Source organism: Artemia sp. Qi Xiang Cuo, chromosome 5 (genome assembly GCF_049724085.1).
Source record: "Artemia sp. Qi Xiang Cuo chromosome 5, ASM4972408v1, whole genome shotgun sequence".
In the NCBI taxonomy this organism is placed as follows: domain Eukaryota; kingdom Metazoa; phylum Arthropoda; class Branchiopoda; order Anostraca; family Artemiidae; genus Artemia; species Artemia sp. Qi Xiang Cuo.
In genome coordinates this window covers 4,817,806-4,845,104 of record NC_142798.1, presented here as the reverse complement: position 1 = coordinate 4,845,104, position 27,299 = coordinate 4,817,806, and the positions used below count along the sequence as shown (strand labels likewise).

At 35.1% G+C, this 27,299-nt stretch overlaps 1 protein-coding gene across 1 annotated transcript in view; it reads left to right on the top strand.

Moving 5' to 3' along the window:
• The window catches only part of LOC148951735 (NFU1 iron-sulfur cluster scaffold homolog, mitochondrial-like), a 42,909-nt gene that overhangs the window by 8,344 nt on the left and 7,266 nt on the right, over nucleotides 1-27,299 (top strand). The window contains exons 2-5 of the mRNA XM_089088688.1: nucleotides 13,283-13,406; nucleotides 15,566-15,697; nucleotides 21,671-21,782; nucleotides 24,864-24,986. Coding sequence (XP_088944814.1) covers nucleotides 13,283-13,406; nucleotides 15,566-15,697; nucleotides 21,671-21,782; nucleotides 24,864-24,986 — 491 coding nt within the window. The remainder of the gene's footprint in view (nucleotides 1-13,282; nucleotides 13,407-15,565; nucleotides 15,698-21,670; nucleotides 21,783-24,863; nucleotides 24,987-27,299) is intronic.

Genomic DNA, 27,299 nt, shown 5'->3' with positions numbered 1-27,299 from the left:
GTTTAAATAAAAAAAAAAGTTTTTTAAACTGAAAGTAAGGAGCGACATTAAATCTTAACACGAACAGAAATTATTCCGTATATGAAAGAGGCTGTGCCCTCCTCAACGCCTCGCTCTTTACGCTAAAGTTTTTATTGTTTAAAAAAAAGAGTTGTGAGAAAGTCGAACCCGGGTTTTCCGCCTGACAGTCTGGAGTATCAATCGCTGGACTAAAGAGACACAATTGTAATTGTTTTTTAGTAAATGGAATCTATTTTCGACGCAAGCAAATCCCCACAAAACTTGATATTTGGTTTTTGGAAAAAAGGGAAGGAGTGATCAGATTGAGCTGAAATTTCGAGGATAAGCTCCCAGGTCCCAGGAGAGCTTGTCCTCTAAATTTCAGCCCGATCAGACAACGGGGGGCTGTGGTGGGAAAAATTAACATGGGCTATTATAGGAAAACGAGGTTTTTCATAAATGTAAATTTGGGGGATAATTTTTTCGGTCTGAAAATATCAAAAGGCCCTAACAGGTCGAATTATGCTTCGAATGAGTCCTCATTCACCCGGATCAGTTGCCAACTGTGGCCTGTAGGCGTGGATAAGAAAAAAAAGAAATGATGATGACTTTTAAGTGGCTATATTTGATTTTTTGAAAACAGGGAAGGAGTGATCGGATTGAGCTGAAATTTCGATAATAGGCTCCCAGGTCCTAGTAAAGCCTAACCTACAAATTTCCGCCCGGTCAGACAACTTTAAAGGGGGGTTGTTGTGGGAGGGTTCAAATTTCCGGCCCTCGTAACTCAATGAAGATAAAGTTGGAGGAGGATGAAATTTTGCAAGTTTCTTAGTTTGAGCTTGGGCTACAAAATGCGATTACCGCCGTCTCTCTGCGACCTCTAGGACCTGAAATCCCTTAACATTGTGGTGGGTCGCCTCTTTATAGAGGCACAAATGTGCCTCCTTGATGTGAAAAAGATTTGGCACATATTGTTGCAATAGAAATGCATGATGTAAAATGCGTGATGTAGATGTAGATATATGCAATTTGTGATTTAGAAATATGCTATGTAAAAATAAAGAGAACAGTTGAAGAAAGCATGATAATATGATTAAAAAAAAAAAAAAACATGCTGCAGATTAATTTCATTGTTTTAAAAATTTCTTTTAAGGCTTTTTTCAGTTCTCTAACCAAGAACTGTTAGTTAATGCCTTTCCCAGCACTTGTGTTTCTGTCTTCTAAACAAAACTGTTTGCTAGCATTGTCCGATTATTTCTCTGATAAATCAAATAATTATTGAACAGAATTGTTAGAGAATTTTAAGCTTAATATTTAAAACTAGATAATGCAGCAAGGCAGGTTGACATGTTTTTTCATTATAACCTTCATAAACAGTTCAGGACATTTAATATTTTCAGGTTTAGCTTCTTTTTTTCCTGTCTTGAGGTCCTCTTGGCCCCAAAAACAATCCTGAAGTTTTCAAATTTGTTTCCAAGCTTATGAATTTTAACCATCAAGATTGTTGAAGAGTTCTGTTACCTTGGTTCTATCCCAACACCAAACAGAGGTGCAGAAGCTGACGTTAGAGCTTGAATAGAAACAGCTTTGGGTTTCTTTACAAGCATGAAGAAGTCGCTTTGGAATAGACATGAAATTAGCATCAACATGAAGATGAAAGTCTACAAGGCAACTGTTCAATCGATCCTGCTGTACGCCTGTAAAACTTGGCCTTTAAAGGCTGAAGAAACACGTTCACTAGAAATATTCAACCATTGCTGCATGAGAAATGTACTACAGATCAGCCAATGGTTTCGTATCTCAAACGCTGAGGTTTGAAGGCATTGTGCCCAGAAGGCCCCCTCTTGGTAATCATAAAACAACAATGACTGAAATTCCTGGGAAACACACTACAACGGCCAGCTGGAACCATATCCAATGATGTCCTCACCTGCGATCCCCTTCCAACTTGGAAATGGAGACCTAGTGGCTATAGAAAGAATCTCTGGCAGACATTCAAAAATGACCTGGATCCTTGGGGTGGCTTCTGCCAGCATGGACTTCGTTGGGATAAGGACTGGCTGAAGATTGCAGAAGAGGCTGCTGATGACAGATCCTGTTGGACTATTTCAGTTATCCCATTGTCCATTGGTGCCGGGCAGGATGGATCATCATCTGGTTCCCACTGAAAGTGATGTGAAGTTACAAGTTTTAAATCTTCTGCCCAAACATTACATTTCCACAAGTTGCTAGCAAACAATTTTTCTTGGTGGCAGTCTAGGGTTACAGCTCTTTTGAAATAGAAAACGCCTTAGTAAAATAAAGTAGTACCATTAGATTCTTATTTTGCGTTATTCCTAACTATCAAACAACCAAAGCATGAAGAACAATAAGGAAATCTTTTTGCAAGACTGTGGAGATAATTTGAATGAATATTTTGGCCCTATGTCCAAGGGCCATCCTCAGCAAGACAAAAATATATAAAAGAAAAAAGGACTCACAATAACATGCAACTGATAAAACCAAAAATTTTAATTTTTTCAGTCCTAGCATCCTTACTTCAGTGTAGTTCAACCAGGACTGATAAAAAGTAAGGTTAAACAAGGCGATTCAATGAGATGAAAGAAAAATAATTTAAATTTTAATTTTTGGTTTTATTGGTCACATGTTGTTGTGAGTCCTTTTTTCTTTTATATATTTTTTTCTTGCTGAGGATGGCCCTTAGACATAGGGCCAAAATATTCATTTAAATTATCTTCACTGTCTTGCAAAAAGATTTCCCTATTGTTCTTCATGCTTTTGTTGTTTTTTATGGAAAGGCAGTGTTGTCTTTGTTGCTATTTTCCTAACTATCATGGTTAATTTTCTGACAATGTGCCCCTCTCTCCCTGATGGCCCCATAATTATATTGTTATTATTGTTTATTGAAAACCTATCTGCATAAAAAATGAACATGATGGAAAACTACAAAAAAGAGAAGTAGAAGAGCACTATACTTTCTAGAACAAAAGGCAATTCAAAGCAAAAAAACAGACAACAAAAATAATAAAGAAAAACACAGGCACTTGCAACAAAATTGAGGAAGAAGAGCTATGACAGTGTAACTGTAACTGTAACTGTAGCTGTAACTGTAACTGTAGAAGGAGATGCTTCCAAGCATGGTTTGAAATCTGTAGGTTGTGTTTTTCTATATATTTGCAACAGTTATAGTAGGATCTGCTACATGAAGAGTATTGATAAGCTTTGAACTGAGTATCCAAATTAGATATGTCAGTAGGCATTTTCAAAATAGAAGAAAGTGGAGTAGATTTTAAATTTATCAGCATGTGTAAGAATCTTCCATAAGGGTGCAAAGTAGAGGATGAGGGCGAGAACAATAGTTGTGTATGGTGCTGACAAATAACAACAATGAAAATGAAGCTTAGCTGAGACTATGGAAGCATACAAAGCAGATATGCAGTGTTTGATGTGTTTTGTTAGGAGATGGTGAGTGTGAGAAAATGTATATCCAATGGGAATGCCAAGATAAATAATTTGGTCAGATGGGTTGATCTTTGAATTTCCAAATACAGTCTCATCAGGCTTTCTAGTTAAAAAGGACCGCATCAGATTTGTCAGCACTGAATTCAAGACTGGATTTTAAGTATTTGTTTTGAAGTTTTTGGAATGTTTCAGAAATTTATCCAAGTTCAGCTGATGTTAAAAATGTCATCAGCATAAGTCATTAAGAGATATTGAGGCCAGAAAAAACACAAGACATCTGGCGCTGGTCTTGAGCCTCAAGGACGTAATTATTGAAATAACAAGTGAGGCAATGGTACCTTGCCTGGCTTAGTACAGTTCTATCCAGTGGTCTTGCCATTTCATCTTTCTTATATAGCCCTATGAATGTATTGGAGACTAAAAAAGAAAAAGCCTAAACAATGAAATTACAGGATTTTTTCACATTGCAAACAAGCTCAATTTAGGTAATTAGGGTAAATTTTTACTTTCTAATATGCAGCTTGGTTCTATGTATCATGTTTCCTTCCTTTTTTATTCATTTTTTATAATTATTGGAATAATATTACAAAAAGAGATTGCATCAAGTTGAAAGACTGTCAAAATTCTGTTCCAAGAAAGAATCTATGATTTGTGACAGAAATCAATTGATTAGTGCTTTGTATGGGACCATCAAGGAGGCAGGTGCATTGTAACAAACTCAAAAATAAAGTTTGGAAAGAGCACGAAATAAGGAATCTAATGATACTACACTTATGTTATTAGCACGTTTTCTCCTATTGGGTTAATAATATGGACTATTACCCAAGAAATGTCTCACTTCGTCTTATCAACATAAGCTAGTTAAAATCTAGGTAGGAAGGAAAGTATTAATCAGATGATAATCTGATTAATAGAAACATACCACACATTATAAAGTAAGAATTTTATCATTTTCTTTTAGTTTTGTGTATATCCTAGGCTATGGCTGTATCCAGGACCCTCAGGGGGTAGGGTGGGAGTACATTGTCACAAACTCAAATACAATATTTAGAAAGAACATAAAAAAGAATCTAATGGTTTGAGGTTTATTAATATGTTTTTTTTTTCTGTGGGGCCACTAATATAGACTGTTACCCTTTCTTTTAGTTTCTTACATATTCCTAGGGCTATATCTGGGACCATCATGGGATGGGTTGGGGTGTGGTATCTAACTGTGCTACTTTTATTTTATTAAGATGTTGCTTTTGTAAGAGATGTGCCTCTAGACTGTTACGAATAGAAATTGTTTGCAAACAATTTGTGGAAATGTAATGTTTGGGTAGGGGATTAAAAAATCATTAGCTTGGAAATACATTTGGAAATTTCAGGGATTGTTTGTGGGGTCGAGAGGATCTCAAGTCAGGGGAAATATATTTACAATAAATATGCTAAATGTAAGGAATATTACCTATCCTTAACTCTCTATCAATGTTACCTGTCCTTGAACTTATTCAATGTCAATGTTTGTCGTAGTGAACTGTAAGTAATAAGCAACTTGGCTCAAAAGTAATCTAAAAAATAAAATTTTGATAACAATAGACGCAATAGATTTGCTTTTTATGCTGATCCCAATTATATAAAATCCATCAAGTTTAATGTTGCCCGTCAAAAGCTCCAAGCCTGAGAAAATTTGCCTGATTTTCGAAAAAAAGGAGGCCACCTCCAAAATGTCAAGCAATCTTAAAGAAAATCACGCCATTAGATTCCGCATTTAAGGGAACTTTACTGTAGAGGTTTCACATTCCTATGTACAAAAAAATGTGAAAATTTGTATTTTTTTTTACTTGAAGAAAGATCGATAGATCATTGGCCCTTGAAGATTGGGAGAGGGCTTATTTGAACGGAAATAAAAAGTTATAGTCTTTCTTATAAATGAATACAATGATTGGAGGGCAACTAGCGCCCCTCCCATGCTCCTTTTTCCCCAAAGACATCCGAACAAAATTTTGAGATAGCCATTTGATTCAATATAGCTGAAAGTTCCAATAACTATGCCTTTAGGGATGATATGGGCCCCTCCTAGTTGTCCCTGAAAAACAGGCTGTAAGTTATGCGATTTGCCCATTTTCCGCATATAGTATTTTCTTTTGGGAAATATAAGGAATTTTTTGGGGAAATTTTCTGCTGGGGAGGGAGAATTTCAAGGGGAGTATTTTCCGTGGGTAGGAAAGTTTCTCAGGGGAAATTTTTACACACTTTGCCTTTTTGTCACAGTTGTTGAAGAAAGACTGCTCAAACACAAGGGATGTTGAATTTGAATGAAAAGTATTCATAAAGAACTGTAAGATTTTTGCTTAAGGAATAAGGGGGGAGGACGAGGCAGCCTCCCCCTCATATACAAAATTTTTTCTGCTCTTATTAAGTCTTAATGCTACCTCCCCCCACTTTCAGCTGAATTTTTTTTATTATCCACCGATTATCATTTGATTATCCACCTTTAATTTTTTTATTCCGCCTTTGATTATCATTTAGGAGGTGCATGCAATACAAAATCTAGATAGGAAGGAAAGTATTAGTCAGACGATAATCTGATTAATAGAAACATGCTGCACATTATAAAGTAAATCATTTTCTTTTAGTTTTTTTTTATACCCTATGCTATGACTGTATCCAGGACCCTCAGGGGGTAGGGTGGGAGTACATTGTCACAAACTCAAATATGATATTTGGAAAGAACATAAAAAAAAGAATCTAATGGTTTTAGATTTATTAACATGTTTTTTTTTGTGTGTGAGGCCACTAATATAAATCATTTTCTTTTAGCCCCCCCCCGCATATACATAATTTTTTCTGTTCTTATTAAATTTTAATGTTACCCCTCACTTTCAGCTGAAATTTTTGTTTATTATCCACTGATTTTCATTTGATTATCCACCTTTGTTTTTTTATGGCACCTTTGATTATCATTTAGGAGGTATATGCAAAAAAATTACCTAAATTTACATACTTGTGCATACCTAAATTTGTTTATTTGTTATTTTGAGAAACCATTTTGGTGATAAGGCTTAGGAGCAATCAAGGATCTCAAGCACTTTTACACTTCAAGCAGAAACCAGTCCTACCAGCTACAATAGAACTTTCTGCTTTGTGTAGGAACTTGGCTTAAAAAAAAATGAAAGCTTAGTAGGACAACTTTAGTCTTAGATTATAGATTATAAAACCCACTTCAGCTTACACATTCTAGATTCTAGCTCAAGGAGAAGGAAAAGCTGTGCTTTTACACTTAGAAGGCTAGAATCGTATGCACTTTTTTCAAATATAATATTATATTTGTCAGTACAGCCAGAGGTGCCCACCCTTGGAAAAAAATGTAGAGGTTCAACCATACCACTTCATCACTATGAGCCAAAATAAGTTACAAAAAGAGGACATAGCTCAAATGTTGCTGTTGTACCATAACTAGCTTATATAAGATTTTGAACTAAAATGGGTAAGAATTACTATAACCTACTGCGTCATTGGCGCCTTACTGAAAACTATATGAGTCTTGAACAGTCTTGGAAAGTATAAACAAAATCAAATTGAATATTAGATATATAATGATATTAATTGTTGAAAGATCCATCGGTTCAAGATTTTTTTTGTTCACTGTAATTTTTATTTTCATTTTCAATGCTTTAAGAACTGGAAAAGAATAAATTTGTAATATAAGAGTGATTCGTTTTCATTGGAGCGCCAATGACGCAGAAGGCCTTAGGTTTTTGCAGTTAAAGAAGTGGGCAGTATCCAAATTTTGTTTGTTGTGAAAATATATTTGTCTTGACCAATCTTGAAAAGAACTAATAAATTAAACTGAATATTTGATGTATAATGATATTAATTGCTGAAAGCTCATCAGTCCAAAATTTTACTGTAATTTTAATATTTATTTTAAAGATTAAGTACAAAAAACATTTGTAATATAATTCTTTTTCAGTAAAGCGCCAATGACGCAATAGGTTTTAGGCTTCTGCAGTGAGGCGATACCCAAACTCTTGTTTGTAGTTATTTTTATTCGATTCAAACTTGATTTACATATTCAATTTAAGTTTCACTCGTTTTAAGATTTATTTATTCATTTACATTAATATATATATTGTATGTTTGTTCGCATTGATTGTTTATTTAATTTCTCTTCGTTTTAAGTTTCATTTATACTTTAATAGCAAACTATTCTTTTTCGTTTTAAGCTTGATTTTCATATTCAATCTAAGCATTACTCGCTTTAAAATCTATTTATTCATTTATATTATTACTTGTTGTATGTTTTTTGCTATGATTGTTTATTTAATTTCTATTCGTTTTGGGTTTCATTTATTCTTTAATAGTAATTTCTGGTCGTTTTGAGTTTGAATTTTAACAGGTATTCATATCTCCTGAGCTTAAGTTTAAAATGACCTTTAATTTTCTTTGAAAAACTTATTTTTTAGAAAGTTTTTTTTTAAATTAATTTTTGTTCATTTTTGATTGCAAAAAGTTTCAAGTTTTTATTGCATAGGGGGGGGGGGGAGGGGGTCGCTTACTGTCCGATTATTCTTTACTTTAAAAAAAGGATCTAGAACTTTCAATTTAAATCGAATGAGGCTTTTTTTCAAAGTCTGTACGATTACATCTTTGATAAAAACCTTATATATGAACAATAGACAGCTTGCATAACTTGTGGACAGCGATTGAAAAATATAAGTGGATTGACAAGTTAGATCCAATAAGGGCGTTTTGACCATTTCACTTGCTGACACAAAGGGATTACGACTGTTTGGAATTGACCTTAATAGGATTTTGTGTGCCAAACCAATTTTGCATCTATCACAGAGTATGTATTTTAACCTTATAATAGGATAATTATAATAGATTTACTATGTTTTCTTCCCATACAAAACTTTACCTTATTAAAGTGTTTTGGGCGGGGGCGGCGTAGTTGGCAGAAAGAAGAAAACTTTAGCATAGACAGTAGTAGAGGGGGAGGTTGGAGACTCATCCGATACGGGGCGGAACTTCACTTATCTCCTCCGTTCTCGATTAAGGAGATTAGACAGACTCATTGGGCTGTAGAATGTTGAACCGTTTTAGTTGTGGAAGACGTTAAAATACTCGAAAATACTTTATATTTTCAGTTATTGCAGGATTGATTTCATAAATGGTGGAATGGTGAGCCACCTGGGCCATCATTTGGGTGAGTCTAAACTCATGATATGCAATTTTGATCAATTGTTCCGTGTTATGTGCATATATTATTCTATATATGTTATTTTGAGTTACACTTTTATCGCATTGCGTTCATTTTTAAGGATTAAGATAAAAACTGAAACCTTGGCGGAGACAGTGGTGGGGGAAAGTCTCCCCCCTCACATGCATAATTGAGCAGACACAGAGAAAGTAATACAAATGAAAATAATCCGTCTTTTGAAAATGTTTTTTTTCAAAAGACACGAACAAAATCGTCTAAAGGAATCTGAAGTGCTATCTCTGACATTTCCGTTGATTCTTTATTCCCGTTACTTTCAGATGTAAAATTTAGAATATTATCGAATGGGTTTAGTTGTCCCCTCCCTGAATAATTCACATTTGGAAAATACACCCCTGGAAAATTCCTCCCCCTCAAAGAACATTTTCTTTTCCTGCTGATAATTCCCCCGCGTTAAACTCCACCCAGCAGAAATTTCCCAGCCGTGGAATATGCTCCCCAAACATATTCCCCTCAGATAATTTTGGATATTCATAAAAATGGAAGCTGAAATTTCTACTTAACTTTTTAGGTCAGAAGCAATGCTATAGCGTTACCTAAGTAAAGAGCCATAAGGGTTCAATGAATTAATACTTATTTATTTTTCCAGGGGCACTTTATGTGGAAGAAGTGGTTGCATAAACTTTGGAACGGGGTTCATTGAATTACAAATTAAAATTTATAGTGCCCTTACACTAGGGACGGATCCAGGATTTTTTAGGGGGGGGCGCAAAATAGGTTGATCCGATAAACTTGCGTTAGGAGCAAGTTTAATTAACGCAATCTTGCGTTAATTAAGTAAATTATATTACTTTAGACTACGTTCGGGGGGGGGGGGCCCTCGCCGCTCCCCTGGATCCGCCACTGCCTTACACTCTCTGTTTCTTTCCTTGGTAGGGAGGAGAGCAGATGCCTAATAGGTGTGTGTTAATACCAAAACATTCTAACTCTAATTGGGCCTTCAGGTATAAACAGAATTAGTTCAACGGGAGGGGCGGGGAAAAAGGGCGTGGGCGGGGGGTATTTGCCCTTCGATCGATTTTGAATCGTAAGAGCTGGACTAAAACTTCCAATTTCCAATCAAATGAGCCATCTCTGAAGTTTATACGAGAATCCCTTCCTGCCCCCGGTCCCTGGGGGGTTTTGTCGACGCCAGAGTTTTGTTACTTAACCTTTCAACTATTTTTAACAAAATTTTTATCTGATGCATTTGGAGGAGGTGCATTTGGAGGATTGATGCGTGGAGGAGGGGGGGAGGTGCTAGTTGCCCTCCAATCTCTTTTGACTCTTAAAAAGTGAACAAGAACTTTCAATTTCCAATCAAATGAGCAATATGAAGGATTCGGAGAATCCTTAAATTACTACCCTTGCCCTGAGGACTGGGGGAGTTGTCATCCTCAAAGACCTAATTTCCAGACCTTAAAACTACGTTTAATAAAATGGATGTCTCAAAATTTTGATTGGATGTGTATGGGGAAAAGGTGGGCGTGAGAGGGGGGTTAGTTGCCCTCAAATCACTTTCGACTATTAAAAAGTGCACTAGCCCTTTGAATTTCCAATCGAATGAGCCTTTTTGAAGTTTCTACGACACCGCCTTCTATAAAAACCTTATATGCCCCCAGGGTATAACTTAAAACCCTTGCCTTGGGGGTTCTGGGGGAGTGTCCTCCTCAAAAACATATTTTATATGTGAAAATCAACTACGTTGAACAAAATGGCTATCTCAAAATTTTGATTGGATGTGTTTGGGGGAAGGATGGGTGTGGGGGGAGGGCAACTAGCCCTTTGAATTTCCAATCGAATGAGCCTTTTTTGAAGTTTCTACGACAACGCCTTCTACAAAAACCTTATATGCCCTTAGGGCGTAACTCACAATCCTTGCCCTGAGGGTTGTGGGAGATTGTCCTCCTCAGAAAAATATTTTCTATGTGAAAATCAACTATACTGAGCAAGCTGGCTATAACACAATTTTTATTGAATGTGTGTGGGGGACTGATGGGCGGGGGGGGGGGCTATTTGCCCTCCAATCACTTTCGACTATTAAAAAGGGTACTGGCCCTTTGAATTTCCAATCGAATGAGCCTTTTTTGAAGTTTACGATAACGCCCTCTACGAAAACTTTATATGCCCCCAGGGCATAACTTAAAACCCTTGCCCTGAGGGTTGTGGGGGATTGCCCTCCTCAAAAACATGTTTTCTATGTGGAAATCATCTACGCTGAACAAAATGGCTAAAATTTTTATTGGATGTGTTGGGGGGAATGATGGGCGTAGTGGCGGGGGGGGGGGGCTAGTTGCCCTCCAATCACTTTAGACTATTAAAAAGGGCACTATCCCTATTAATTTCTAATCGAATGAGCCTTTTTTGAAGTTTCTACGACAACGTCTTCTATAAAAACCGTAAATGCCCCCAGGGTATAACTTACAAGACTTTCCCTGAGGGTTGTGGGGCATTTTCCTCCTCAACAACAAAATTTCTATCTGGAAATCAGCTACGATAAACAAAATGGCTATCTCAATATTTTGATTAGATGTGTTTGGGGAAATGATGGGCTTGGGGGGCTAGTTGCCCTCCAATCACTTTCGACTATTAAAAAGGGCATTAGCCCTTTGAATTTCCAATCGAATGAGCCTTTTCTGAAGTTTTTACGGCAACGCCTTCTATAAAAACCTTATATGCCCCAAGGGCATAACTTAAAACCCTTGCCCAGAAGGTTTTGGGGGAGTGTCCTCCTCCAAAACATATTTTCTATCCGAAAATCAACTACTCTGAACAGACTGGCTATCTAAAAATTTTGATTGGATGTGTTTGGGGAAATGATGGGCTTGGGGGAGGGGGGCTGGTTGCACTCCAATCATTTTCGACTATTAAAAAGGGCACTAGCCCTTGAATTTCCAATCAAATGAGCCTGTTTTGAAGTTTCTACGGCAACGCCTTCTATAAAAACCTTATATGCCCCCAGGGCATAACTTAAAACCCTTGCCCTGAGGGTTGTGGGGGAGTGTCCTCCTCAAAAATGTCTATCTGGAAATCACCTACGCTGAACAAAATTTCTATCACATAATTTTGATTGGATGTGTTTGGGGAAATGCTGGGCGTGGGGGGGGGCTAGTTGCACTCCAATCATTTTCTACTATTAAGAAAGGCACTAGCCCTTTAATTTCCAATCGAATGCGCCTGTTTTAAATTTTCTACAACAACGCCTTCTATAAAAAAACTTATATGCCCTCAGGCCATAACTTATAACCCTGGCTCCATGGGTTGCGAGGGAATGACCTCCACAAAAATACATTTTTTATTTTGAAAATAACTACGCTGAAAAAAAATGGATATCCCAAAATTTTTATGGGAGGGATTGAGGGTAATGATGGGCGGGGGGGGGGGGGCTAGTTGCCCTCCAATCATTTTCAACTATTAAAAAGGGCCGTAGAACTCTCAATTTCCAATCGAATTAGCCCTCATTGAAGTTTCTACGACGACCCCTTCCATATGAAGTGCCTCTGGGAAAAAAAAAAAATAATAATAAAACATTGGAGCCGTATGGCCTTTACTATAGGCAACGCTGTAGCGTTGCCTCTGATAATATTATATTTGTCAGTGCAGCCAGAGGTGCACACCCTTGGAAAAAAATGTTGAGGTTCAATCATACCGCTTCATCACTATGAGCCAAATTAAGTTACAAAAAGAGGACATAGCTGAAATGCTGCTGCTGTACCACAACTAGCTTATATAAGATTTTGAACTAAAATGGGTAAGAATTACTATAACCGAAGAAGAAATGAAACCTAAAATCAGAATCAGAATGAACAATGGAACCAAGATTAAAATGACTAGTAACTAGGTTTACATTGCTTACTCACCATGAAGTTTTGCCGCAACCTTTGGATGGCTCTTTTGACAAGTCCTGTGACAATAGTACTTCAGTTTGTTTTGACCCCCTCCCCCCCCTAAAAAAGAACCACAAAAACATCTAGTATTACCAAGCAAAATCAGTCTTAAAAACATTATAAAAACGTAAATAGTATTGGCTTATCTTATGTATTTGAATAGTTTGAAGTAAAAACCCTTTTATTGGTACATCCTTTTTGAAACACCTATTTGCTCGGGACCCATTGAATTTGATTCAGAGTTTTAATCCCTAGATAATCCCTAGATAAGTGATAGCCCTTATAGCCCTTATCTAATTTTGATAGCCCTTAAGTTTGAAGTAAAAACCCTTTTATTGGTACATCCTTTTTGAAACACCTATTTGCTCGGGACCCATTGAATTTGATTCAGAGTTTTAATCCCTAGATTATACCAATTCTGGAATAGTATCAGTTTCCTGCAAAAAACAGGATAAGAGTGTATTCCTACGCCATTGGAAAGTGATAGCCCTTATAGCCCTTATCTAATTTTGATAGCCCTTAAGTAAATTGTCTCATAGTGAACTGCCACCTACCAACCATTAAAAAATGATATCAGTAATTGGTAGTAATTTATCAATCACTGTCTTCAAAAGTTGCCAATAACATAATGTTGGTGAATTGGTAGCATGCCAGTAATAAGTGCATTACCTTTTATGTATTTATTTTTCAGGAACCGGTCAAGACTCTTTCCAAAGAACAATGGTTTTAAAGGCACTCTTCCAATCAGGACAATGTTTATACAAACACAGGATACTCCTAATCCAAACAGCCTAAAATTTATTCCTGGGATAAAGGTTGGTGGTTTAGCTGTTTCATTTTGTAACAGTAAAAATGGTAATCTTATAACATCTTATAACTTTCAACACCAAATAACTCGTTATAACACAGGATACTCCTAATCCAAACAGCCTAAAATGTATTCCTGACATAAAGGTTTGTGGTTTAGCAGTTTTATTTTGTAACAGTAAAAATGGTGATCTTATGCTCCTTATAACACCTTATAACTCCTTATAACACAGGATACTCATAATTCAAACAGCCTAAAATGTGTTCCTGGGATAAAGGTTGGTGGTTTAGTAGTTTCATTTTGTAAATATAAACACGGTGGCCTAGTGTAGACAATCATGAATTTTTCTATTTTTAAGTATGCTTCTGAATTTCTGTCTAAATTTCTGTTCGAATTTCTGTTTTATCTACCAAACGTTCTTATAAGACAAAACAAGGTAAAGTTGACCTTATTTTATTTGGTAAATATTATAGTAATAGAGAATATTTTCGTTTAGCACCACAATGAAAACTATTTAGCTTCTGAATTGCATTCAAATATCCCTTTTTAATTTATTTAAGTTGAAAATATCATAAAAGAAATGAAGACATGCATTGTTTTTTTTGCACTTATCCATAAATATTATAATATTGGACAATATTTCAGTTCAGTGGTGCCATGCAGTCTAGCTTGGTATTCAAAGGTCGTTAACTTGTCTTTTCCAATTTATTTTGAAGTTTCATTAAAAATTTTAAATTTTAATAATTTTAAATTATTAAAGTTTAAAAATTTTAGAAGGAAAAGCAAGTTTCTATTTCTATCTTGTATTTTCTGTTTTGATGTAAATGCTATGATGCTTGACTATATTTCAGTTCAGTATTGCAATGCTGATTAATTTGTCTCTGAAAGGTCTGTAAATTTTCTTTTTCAGTTTGTTTTTAAGTTTTGTAAGCTGAAGGATCTTATAAGCACACCAGTGGCGTCGTTTGAGGGAGGGGAAGGAAGAGGCATTTCCCCCACCCTAATAATTAAACAAAAACTATAATTTATTTCGTAACTTTAAAACTGTTGCTCGTTTTAAGTTTCAACTTTGCCCTTTATTTTGAGCAGATAATTTTTTTAACTAATACATGCTTGTTATAATATAACTAATTAAAAAAACTTTCTCCACAAAATAATTTTTTCAAAGAAAAGTAAAGAACTCCATTAAACCAAAATTGAGCAGAAATAAAATAAAATAATCTACCAAGCGTGAAACTACCACAAATCAGCATCGATAAATAAATGAAACCCAAAACGAACAGAAATTAGAATAAATAACCGAGTCAAACTCAAAACGAGCAGAAATTAACATGAGTAGGGCTCAAAACCCCTATGCCTTCCCAAGGTCAGAACATAGTTTGCACTTTACTGAAAAAATAAAAATATTTTTACTTTTATAACTTTAATAAATCAAATAATAATAACATTTTGATTACTAAGTATCAGTATATGTATATTAAACTGACAATGCACATTCAACTGTGTTTTTTTTCAGTAAAGTGAAAATTATGTTCTGGCCTTGGGAAGGCATAGGGGTTTTGAGCCGAACTTATGTTAATTTCGGCTCGTTTTGAGTTTGACTCGGTCATTTATTGTAATTTCTGTTCGTTTTGGGTTTTCTTTTATTGATCGATGCTGATTTGTGGTAGTTTCACGCTTGGTAGATTATTTTATTTTATTTTTGCTCATTTTTAGTTTAATGGAGTTCTTTACTTTTCTTTGAAAACTTATTTTGTGATTTTATTCGTCTTAAGGTTTTATTTACTGATTGATACTAATTTCTGGCCGTTTTAAGTTTGAAATATTAAGGACTTCTGTTTTAGTTTCTAATAAAACTTCTAGTTTCTAATATGACTTCTAGTTAGTTATAAAAACTTCTAGTTAGTTTCTAATATGACAAATTACATTTCTTTGAAATAATCTTTTTACTGAAAGTTTTTTTTTTAAATTATCATAAATGGAAATCCAGGAGAGGGGTAAGACCGTATCCAGGGGGTTTGACCCCCCCCCCTCCTCCCCCCGAAATATTGGTCCGACTCGTAAAAACATAAGAAAATTGAATATATTCAAATTTTTTAATGCGTTTGTAAAGGTTTTTTAAAGAATGAATATTTTGGATCTTAAATCTTCTTCCTTTTTCTTTAGATAGTTGAAGACGAAACCTACAATTTTTCAAACATTAGCTCTGCGCAAGGATCTCCACTAGCAAAGCTTCTTTTTAGAATAAACGGTGTTAAATCCGTATTTTTTGGTCCTGATTTTATCACAATTACAAAGGTATGTATATCTTTCTTTCTTAGTTGATGTTAATAAGTTTTCAAACAATTCGTGGTAACGTCGAAACTGTAAAAAAGAGATTTTGATAACAGTACATATGTTACAGTGAATGTCCGCAAATCGGTTAATGTCAAAATTTACTGGTGAATTTCTGGTGAATTTTTTCTCCTTGTATTTAGTCAGTGTTGCCAGTCCTTTTTTTTTCAATTTAATGCAAGGTTTGATGATGACACATTAGGTTAGATTTAAGTTTGGTTAAACGATGTTAGGATGGTTTAGGTTAGCTTAAGTTAGGTTTTTAACCCATTTCTGAAATTTAGAACCAAATTTAACCTAACCTAATCTAAACTAACTTAATCTAACCTAACTTTAACTTTTACCATCATAGGTTGCATAAGACTGAAAAAGCTGACTCGCAAAGCTAAATTAATCGAAGCAGAGAAAAGGGAATTTTGAACATTCGGTGGTGAATGTCGACATTAACTAGATTCCGGACATTCACGGTAACATATACATCAAAATAATCAGCTTTCTATGGTAATTAATTAAAAAAAGAACTTTCTGAAAAATAAGTTTTTCAAAGAAAAGTAACGGCCATATTAAATTTAAGGTCAACAGAAATAAAAACATAGAATAATTCAAATTTAAAATTACCAAGAGTTACTATTAAAGAATAAATGAAGCATAAATTGAACAAAAATTAAATACACAGTCATTAAAAACAAATATATAATAGAAATAGAAATAAATCTTAAAACAGGTGCTAATAGAAATGAATAAATAAATCATAAAACAATAAAACTTAACTTGAATATGCAAATCAAGCTTAAAACGAACAAATACGAGTTTGACTACTGCCCATGGGCGCCCGCAACAGGGGAGGGGAGGTAGGGGACAACTGAAAGCAATATATTTTTTAAATGATTTCAAAGTGAAAGCAAAATAAAAAATGGATGTTTTGTCGAACGAAAGATCAAGGCCGTATCCAAAGTAAAGGGTTTTACGGGACTTCAGCTCCCCCCTCTCTCACCCAAACGTTAAATTCTAGTCGTAAAAAAGCTACAAATATGCAAGTAAACAAATTTTGATGCGTTTTGTAACTTTTTTGTTGCCCCCCTCGGGAAAAACATAATCTCCCCCGAAAAAATCTTGGATATAACCCTATAAAAACTAAACTGTTTAAACTACATATTGTTTTCAATGAAATACAGTTTAGAATTTTTAAAACGAAAGAAAAGGAAAAAAAGTATTATTTTCCCTACTATTTTGTAAACATGGATTTAAAATATTAAGAAATAAATCTGGCTCTTTATTTTCTTTGAAAATCTGTTTCGGGGTTGGGGGCGGGTGGGTGGGTGGGTGTTAGAATTAATATGGTCACAAATTAAACAGTTTTTCCACTCTTATGAGTACTTTTCATTAATGTTTGTTGTATAAGTCATGTCCTTCTGTTTTCTTCTTGTTGATATTTTTCCAGATAAAATTTCAAGGCGTGAAAAAAAAAGCAACGAAAATGCATATAAATGAATTTTGATGTGTTTTGTAAAGTTTTTTTTGCAAAGCCCTCCCCCCCCCCCCAAACAAATCATACCCCCTCCCTTGACTCAAATACCAAATATTGCCCTATACAAACTAAACTGTTAAAAAACATATTATGTATGTTTTTAGAACTTAAATCGAAAGAAAAGCGAAAGAAAGCACCATTTTTCTAAACGTTGATTAGCCCTGGGACATCATTTTCTTTGTTGTATTGTTATTGATGTTATAACAAATAAAGACCAAATTATTTTTTAAGTTTATTATTAAATGAAATTATAATTGAAAACTAAATTTCCAATAAAAAGATTATGCAAAAGAAAACGTGCATGTTTAAAAAACTATTCATGCCTCTTCTTTTTCTGTCTATTACATTTAAACATATACAAAAATGGTGCCTAAATTACACTTTGAAAATAAATAGTTGAAGAAATTCATTTTATTATTTGTAGTGAAGTTAACGAATAACGAAAGCATAAGAACTTAAATACTGATAACATTAAATCAAAGAATCAGCTTTTTATGGTGACTTCAATTATATATTTGCTTCGAGTTTGAAGTTAAACATCCAAAGTTAATAGTACGTAAGAAATTTCGCATGGTTATAGAAAGAGAAGGACAACAACTTAAAAAGGGGGAATTCCCGATAAAAATATACCGTCAAATTTAGCATGCATGAGTACCCATAAGCTGATATCTGAAGCCATTATAATAAGAAATGTTTGATTTTGTATTTTCCCCTATAACGGATACGTGTTTTTGTGTTTTGTTGTTATTAATTTTTTTTACCAGGGGTTATTGCATTGATCTAGTTGTTCACTTTGACAAAGCTTTAATGTTTTATAGCTAAGAAGCATAAAGCCATCAAATATACCAGTTTTTAGTATTCAAAATTGAATTGAAAATATCAGTATTACTCAGTAACATTCAACTCTTACAGCCTTTCTCAATAACGCCCAGTGCTAGAAATTCTCGTTTGATTTTCTAAATCTTAGTTTCAATAATTTGCTTTGAACGAACTACTTTGAAAATGCTTTACTTATTGTAAACACAGAGTCTGAAGGCGTTAAATATATCGGCGTTTTATAGCCAAATTCAAAGATATCGATGTTATTCAATAATGTCCGTCCACCACTTTAGCATTGCTCATTAGGACAGAATATGAGGATTCTTATCTTATATTTCATTAGTAGGCTATTGCTTTGTGTATTTTTTGTAATTAATTAACTTTTTTCATTTTTATATATTTTTGCTTTACTTGACACACTTTTTTTCATTACCTTTCAAAAAATGTTTGTCTCTAAGCTTTGCTACCCATCAAAAACGAGACAGAGAGCATTGAAATAATTTGCAATTCCTTCCGCGTTAGCAAAAATGCCGTGTTCATAAAACTATTTCATTCCATGAAATGTAATTGAATAAAAAACAATTGTTCAATTAAAAGTAAGGAGCAACTTTAAAACTTTAAATGAATTGATATTATTCTGTATATAGGGGGGACTGCCCCTTTCTCAACTCCTCGCTCATTAAGCTAAAATTTTTAGTGCTCCGAAAAACCCTCTTTTTCCAATTAAATGGCCCTTGTGTTTCAGTAAATGTCTTTAAAGAATTTGGAAAAAAGTCAAACTTCTGAGTCAAGAGTAAGAAGTTTAGGAGGAGACAGTCCCCCTCAAATAAAGAATAATTCCTATTCAAATTAGTTTAAAAGCTGCTCCTTACTATCATTTGATAAAACTGGTTTTTAAATATAATTTCTGATTATTTTAAAAATCATTCCTATGCTTAACCGAGATATAATGTGTGGTACCGATCCCATAAACCCTGGTCTATTTTGGTTAAAACGTAAAATCAATAATTGTAAACTGATTAGAAAAGTCAAACTTCTGATTAAAGAGCAAGGAGTTAAGGAGGAGACAGCCCCCCCCCCCCTCTCACATTAAGAATAATTTCTGTTCAAATTGGTTTAGAAGCTGCTCCTTACTATCAGTTGATAAAACTGGTTTGATTATTTTAAAAATCATTCCCATGCTTAACCGAGATATAATGTGTGGTACCGACCCCATAAACCCCTGGTCTATTGTGGTTAAAATATAAAATCAATAATTGTAAACTGATTAGTACCACCCCTACTTTTTTAGTTTTTTTGCTTAAGAGTTAAAATGCTGGATTGCAATTTAAATTTGGATAAAATTTGAATATACTTTAAAAATTTGCGATGAATAGTATTTTGTTCAGCAAGTGCTTATTGATATACATCATTATGTTTAAGTATATTGAAATATTTCATATAAATAAAAAAAAAGAGGAATATTACCATTTGAAATTGCTAAAAACAAAGTTTCTACTAGTATTTATTACCCCCAAAGTAATTCCTTGGTGGGACTCATGATGGCCCGCCTTGCCTTTTCTACCTCTATGCCGGTAGGCCTAAGCATGGGAGTGTTATATTTTAGGTGGCCGGCGTTTACCCCCCCCCCTCCCCGGTGATTACCCCTCCCCCACCAGAAAGTAGCCCCTGGAAAATACCCCCGCGGAAAACACCCCCCCCCCCCCGTAAAATACCCCTCCCCCCCTCCGTGGAGTTTTATTTCTTTAATTTCCGTAGGGGGAAGGACTTTTGGTACTTGTGTATTATGCGCCAAATTACAGAAGAATAGCGAGGTATCTGGAAATTTTGTTAACTGTAGTGTTTCACTTAAGTGCTTTATGATGATCGCTGATCAAAGTTTATGTTATTTGTGCCTTTCATTTATGTTATTTTACCGTGTTCATGGCCGTATATTTGGCTTTAAAATACGTTTATCTATCGATCTATCCATATACAGAATAATTGTACCAAACATATTTTGCATGCAGAACCGCTATAGTTTACCCTCCCCCCCCCCCCCTAATGCGCAAATCTATAGCCCAAATTTATTTCTAAAGTAACTAAGAAACTAACTAAAAAAAACGGTTTGTTCGTGAGTTTTACACAAGGTAAACTTGAGTGAGTGGCGCATAATACACAAGTACCCAAATTCCATCCCCCTACGGAAATTAAAAAACAAACAAAATTGGCTTCTCAGAATTTTAGATTGATTGCAAGGTACCCTTTACCAGTTTGTAAACCTTTACCCTTTACCAGTTTGTTAACCAGGTACCCTTTACCAGTTTGGTACCTGGTACCAAAGGGTACCAGGTACCCTCAAAGGGTGCCTTTGAGGTAAAGTCGTAGTTTAGTGCAATAAAATGGCAGAAAACAGCACTTTCCCGTGGCATAATCTTTATGGTCACTTAAAAGAAACTTTTAATGTACGGTACGTACAAATGAGCTCTCTCCCAATTTTATAGCCCCTCCATTTGATACGATCACCTGGAAAAAAAAAATAGACATGCATCCATGATCTTTTTTCTGGAAAAAAAAAATGCAAAACTCCAGATTTTGTAAAGTAGAGCTCTAAACCTCTATGGTAGGGTTCTCTGATTTCACGAATTCATTAAAGTGATTTTCAATAAGATCGCTTGTTTTTTTGGGGGCGTTTCCCCCTTTTTCCTAGTTAAGAAAGTGGTATATTTTACATGGTCATCACAAAATCAAAATGTGGTATATATGCAATCAGGGTGAGTTTTGAGTATGGGCCCTTAAAAATGTAAAGATCTTGGCAAAACCTTACTTTTGGGGCTTTTGAGATCTTAGAAATCTGTTGATCTGGGACAGATAAATGATGATTCCAGGAATGAAATTATTTATAATTAGATACATAATAATATATAACGCTTAAATATATTATTGATCCAATGGATTGACCCTCGCCGTTTAAGGTTTGCTCAGTTTTGTTTCATTTAGCATACAAAGTTCGTTACTCTTTTTTATTTGAGAATTCTTTCTAGATGTATTAAAAATAAACTTACTCTTTAGAAAACGTATCGTAAAATATATTCCCCTGCCCCTTGCAAACCACTGCTCTTCTTGTGTCTGCCCCCGATTCCAAATAGATGAAATTCATTTAGTCTAAGGCTGCCCAACATACATTACCCTATAAAGGCGAGGGATTTTAGTGAAAATTACATCTTACTCTTTACTTCAAAGTTCAATAGTGCATTACTGGAAGTGTTTGTGGGTACGATAAACGTAGTGAGTGGGGAATTGCATGTGTTGTATTTACCAATTGCCTTTTAAAGCTTGTGGTCTGTGCATTTTATTGTTTAAGACAATGTTTAAAAAGAACTCGCTCTTGAGGCATTGTGGAAAACATCTTTTCATTTGCCCTTGTATATGAGCAGAGGGTATTAAAGAATTGGAGACAAAAAATCAAACTTTAGCACAAACTTTCAATAATGAATTGGAACTAAATTAATCATAGTTAGGATATGGTCATACTCACAGCCCAGTGTTTGAATTCTTAATTGATTGGTTTGAGTGATTCATGGTTTGAGGGATTTATTGTGCTTTTCTAGGTAGACGATGAAGTCAATTGGAAAGAAATCAAGCCAGAAGTTTTTGCCACAATGATGGACTTTTTTGCAACTGGTTTACCAGTGATAAACAAAGACTACACCGAAGAAGCAGGTTTGTTTATTCTCTACCTTAAATTCATTTCTGCACATGCCGTGCCTAGGCTAAATTATCCATTGAATGAATATATTAGAAGATGATTTTTAATTTTTGAAAAATAATTTCAAAGGAGAAAATAGAATTAGAAATAGAGTATTAGACCTAAGCCATATTATAGCCACACATGCATATCATAAACAGCGCAATCGCGCTGCCTAAATAAAGAACGACGTTGGCACAATTTATTTATTTAATTTTTTTTTTTTTTTTTTTTTTATATATATATATATAGACCAGCGCACTTCGTATCGAAGGAGTTGTCGAAGGGGCTCATTCGAGTGGAATTTGGAGTGACTTGTGCCCTTTTTGATAGTCGAAAGTGATTGGAAGACAACTTACACCCCTTCCACGCCCACCATTTCCCCAAACACATCCAATCAAAATTTTGAGGTAGCCATTTTGTTCAGCGTAGTTGATTTCTAGACAGAAAATATTTTTTGAGGAGGACACTGCCCCACAACCCTCAGGTCAAGGGTTGCAAGTTATGCCCTGGGGGCATATAAGGTTTTTTATAGAAAGCGTTGTCGTAGAAACTTCAAAAAGGGCTCATGCAATTGGAAATTCAAAGGGCTAGTGCCTTTTTAATAGTCGAAAGTGATTGGAGGGCAACTAACCCCCCTCTCACGCCCAACTTTACTCCAAACACATCCAATCGAAATTTTGAGATAGCCATTTTGTTCAACGTAGTTGAAACTTCTGAAAATAGGTCTTAGAGGATGCCAGCTCCACACAGCCCTCAGGGCAAGGGTTGTAAGTTATGCCCTGGGGGCATAAGGTTTTCATAGAAAGTGTTGTCGTAGAAACTTCAAAATAGACTCAATCGAATGGAAATTGAAATGGCTAGTGCCCTTTTCAATAGTCGAAAGTGATTGGAAGGCAACTAACACCCCTTCCACGCCCGCCATTTCCCCAAACACGTCCAATCAAAAATTTGAGATAGCCATTTTGTTCAGTGTTTTTGAAAGTTCTGGAAATTATATCTTTGAGCAGGAACCCCCCCCCCCCCCCCCAAAGTCTTTAGAGCAAGGGTTATAAGTTATGCCCTGGGGGCATATAAGGTTTATATTGAAAGCTTTGTCGTAGAAACGTCAAAAAGGATTCATTTGATTGGAAATTCAAAGTTCTAGTGCTTTTTTTTAATAGTTGAAAGTGATTGGAGGGAAACTAACCCCCCTCTCACGCCCACATTTTCCCCAACCACATCCAATCAAAATTTTGAGATAGACACTTTGTTCAACGTAGTTGAAAATTCTGGAAATTAGGTCTTTAAGGATGACAACGTCCCCCCCCCCCACAATCTTCAGGGTAAGGGTTTTAAGGTATCCCGTGGGGGCATGAAAGGTTTTTATAGAAAACGTTATCGTAGAAACTCAAAAAGAGTTCATTCGATTGGAAGTTAAAAGGGCTAGCGCCGTTTTTAATAATTGAAAATGATCGGAAGGCTTGACATTTTTATAGTAAGGATCGATCTGGGTACAATGTAGTATTCTTATTATTATTATTGTTATTTTTTTTTTTTTTTTTTGACATATAAGGGTTTGAGGGTATATAAGGTTTTTATAGAAAGCGATGTCATAGGAACTTCAAATAGGGCTTATTCGATTGGAAATTGAAATGGCTAGTGCTATTTTTAATAGTCAAAAGTAATTGGAGGGCCACTAACCCCCCTCTCACGCCCACCATTTCTCCAAACACATCCAATCAAAAATTTGAGATAGTCATTTTGTTCAATGTAGTTGAAAGTTCTTGAAATTAGGTCTTTTTTAAATGTTTTCACTTTTATAACTTTAAGAAATCAAAAATCAATTAATATTTTAAGGAATAAATATCAGCATTATGTGTTTCCATGACGATAAATAAAAGTTCAAATAGGGATCAAATCCTTTTAATAGACAGTGATTTTCAAAAACAGTGATAAATTTTCACAAAAATACTAGATATTTCAGTCACATATGCAGTGACAGTAATCAGTATAAGTTTCACTACTGATGACGGTCACTGCATATGTGACCGAAATATCTAGTATTTTTTGTAAAATTTTATCACTGTTTGTGAAAATCACAATCTATTAAAAGGATTTAATCTCTATTTCAACTTTTATTTATCGTGAGTTAGGCATGTCACAGACAAAGGTATATTATAAAGAAAGGTAAATGCTATGTTCAAAAGCGCGTCCTAGATTCTTTGCCCCCTCTGTATTTTGAAAAATACCTTCTTCGGTATTTTCATTGAAGTAAAGTAACTACATTTAAAAAAGTCCTTGTCTTCCCCCCACCATTTTCGTGAGTTGGCGTCCCTGCGTTTAAACATTGGGCTCAGTTCATTAAGGAAGGCACTAAGGGTTTTCTTCACACTCATACACATAAGGACACGCCTTGAAGATAAGTCTCTTGCTACGAAGCATCTGGTTGGAGAATTAGCTTGTCTGTTGCCTTTTGCGTGGTATTTTGCTTGTGAATTCATTTTATATATATATATATATATATATATATATATATATATATATATATATATATATATATATATATATATATATATATATAAAATTGCTGCTTGCTAAGGAAGCTGAATCTATGGTGATAGAAAAAAAAGTCGAAGGATCAGATTCTCGCTAGTATTTGCCATTTGTTTCATTCTTCAATTTAAAAATCCATTCTAAAATGTAGAATGGCTGTAAGAGTAAAATGAATCTAAAATGTTTGGGAATATCTGTTTTATGGTGAAATATGATCGCAAACTATGCGGAATCTACCATCGGTTCATTTTTCTATCGTAATGTTTAAATGTTTTAAGCCGGACTATACTGGCGAGAGGGTGCATCCTTGCAGGACTCCGGAAGTTGTTGGGAATTCACCAGAGAGCCCACCAGTGGTCAGTATTTGACTTTTGAAACTCCTCGTTTGTTTCTTGTTCCAGATATTTTTTTGGTTGATAGACTGTCATTTATTATGTGCTTTGCCCTTTATTTATGCTTCTTATTAAAGCTTATTAATTATATTCCTTAATATTTCCTTTTATTTCGTCTTTTTCATTTAGTTGGAGAGGATGTCGAGGGCGAAGACGAAGAGATTGTTATGTTGATCAAAGAACTACTGGATAGTCGAATCAGACCGACTGTTCAAGAGGACGGAGGTGATCTTATCTTCAAAGGCTTTAAAGGTAAGACGGACTGAGCTCTCTTATAAGAGTTGTAGGCCAGCTCAATGGCTAAGTGAGTCTGTTTCACATTCCGTTTCGAAGTGATCTATTTTAACACTTTGAGGTGTCTGACTATTACAAAATGCCTATCAAATTATCTTCACAAGGGATGGGGTTTGATTTTTTTTTTTTTTTTGAGGGGAGTTGTATTCTAATTTTTTCTTGACAAAATTAAAAAAAATCACTAATTTTAATAAAAGTAGAAAAATTAATACAGGCCTGTCAAAATTTTTAGCAAGAAGTTTACGCTCTGAGCGTGAACAATCTATCCAGAAAAAGTAATTGTTCTTCTCATTACTGAATTTGGGCTACTGGTACCCCCTTTGGCATGATATGTTGAGATAGAACTTGTCAATCTCTTTATATTTCCCTTTTTAGAAGAGCACGCCTTGGCGGTGTCCAACATTGTTTCGCCATTCCGAGAATCCTGCTCACCAGTTTTAGACCGGTTTGAACAAGGTCACTCATCACTCAAAAGATAGGGAGAGTCACCCACTACTCGCCGCGTAATAGCAAAAAAACTTTTTTCTGCCACCTGAGATTGCTCCTCAAGGGATCTTCTCTTGCGTCACGCTTGACGCTTCTTATGTTCAGGGGTGTTGACCCCACGGGTATGATTTTGGCGGCCATTACAAGGCTTCACTCCATCGAAACTCGGCAGCGTGTTTTACAAAATACCCTGCCTTAGGGTTAGACGTGTCGGATGATCAGTGGCTGGACAGTGACTGAATTTAGTAGCAGTAGACCCCAGCAGTTGAAGGTTGTCAGCACTTCCTCCAGTCTTGATGGTAACAACTTAAGTATTCCCAAATCTTTTTCCAAGTCATTCAACTAATACTGGCAAATGCCACAAACGGAATTATTTTCAATTTCAAAAGCTTCGTCCTTGAGGTCACTTCAACCTTGGGGCAAACCTGTCCCTTATACAGAAGACTAATGACTTTGGGAGAATGAGTGGAAAGGGTAAGCTTAATCGTCCCCAGAATTGAACTGGCACCAGCAACAGACTATATTCATATTTAACCGGAGTAAAATATATTAATTTTTCAAACTTTTAAATTACAATGTACACTTGAATGTGTGTATTGTTTTCAGTCGACCGCGAGTGAAACTGCTGGTAAGGGCGGGAAAGCTAAGGGGCAAGACATCCACTTTGATCTGCATTAGATTCGTATTCTTGTATTTCCAAAAAGGGTTGACTCGTTGAAAACTGGCGCTGGGGTTTCAGCTGACTGAGGTTTTGACATCATTTGGAATCGGTTGCCGGTCTCATTGTCTTGTTTATTTTGTTTGAAGATTGTTTGTGTTGATTGATCTAAGTCTCCAAAAATCTATAACTATTTATTGGGAACATTCAAATTCAAAATTATGATTCAAAGCTCTCGAAAAAAGAAAAAAAAATAACTTGGGGTTTATAACCAACCCATAAGCTAGGGGCCGTATTTTCAGGGACCACGTCTTCTTTGTTTTGTAGAGACTGTTTTGAATGAACTAAGATTTGTTTTCTAACTTCACACTTTCCAAATACTTTACCCCCCCCCCCCCCCTAATGTGCAAATATATATCCCAAATTATATATTTACCATCTATTCTGTCACTTCTCTTTGTCTTCTCTCACGCTAAGCTGAAAGAAACTAACGAAAAAACCGATTCTATAATGCGTCAATGGATGAACAACTTGAACGCTTAGGCGTTTATCATACAAGTACCTGCTTGAAAATTTGACTGCAAATTTTCTTTTGACTTGAATGTTTTGACTGCAAATGGTAAAAATGCTAATTACATAACAAAGCAAAGCTGGGCTATTTAAGTATTTGTGATAAGAATTAGCTAAAATAAACGCAAGGAAAGCTTTTAGTTCACATATAAACGAACGCCAAAGACTGCTAGCATAATAAAACATTTTGTTTTTCTTGAGACGATGCATTTCTTTGGAATTCAGTTTTTGTAAAATACTTATGAAACTGTTAACGGAATTGTAGTTTACAATATTTTTTATAATTCGTCATATTTGCGCAGCAAGCGAAAGCTTTCCGCTTAGTGGCAATAATAAATAAATAAATTTTAAATTTAATATTTGTTTTAAATTAAATTCACTCGGCAAGGGGTCATGTCAATACATACAACTAAGGGCAATCTGCTTTCCAATCCGGAGCAGGCCAAAGGTATTTGATAGAAAGAGTATGATTCGTGAAGGGGAGCATGAGTGCTCTCTCTGTATGGAAGATGATGTAGATTTGGACCATTTTCTCCGGGAGTACCCAGTGCTTTCTG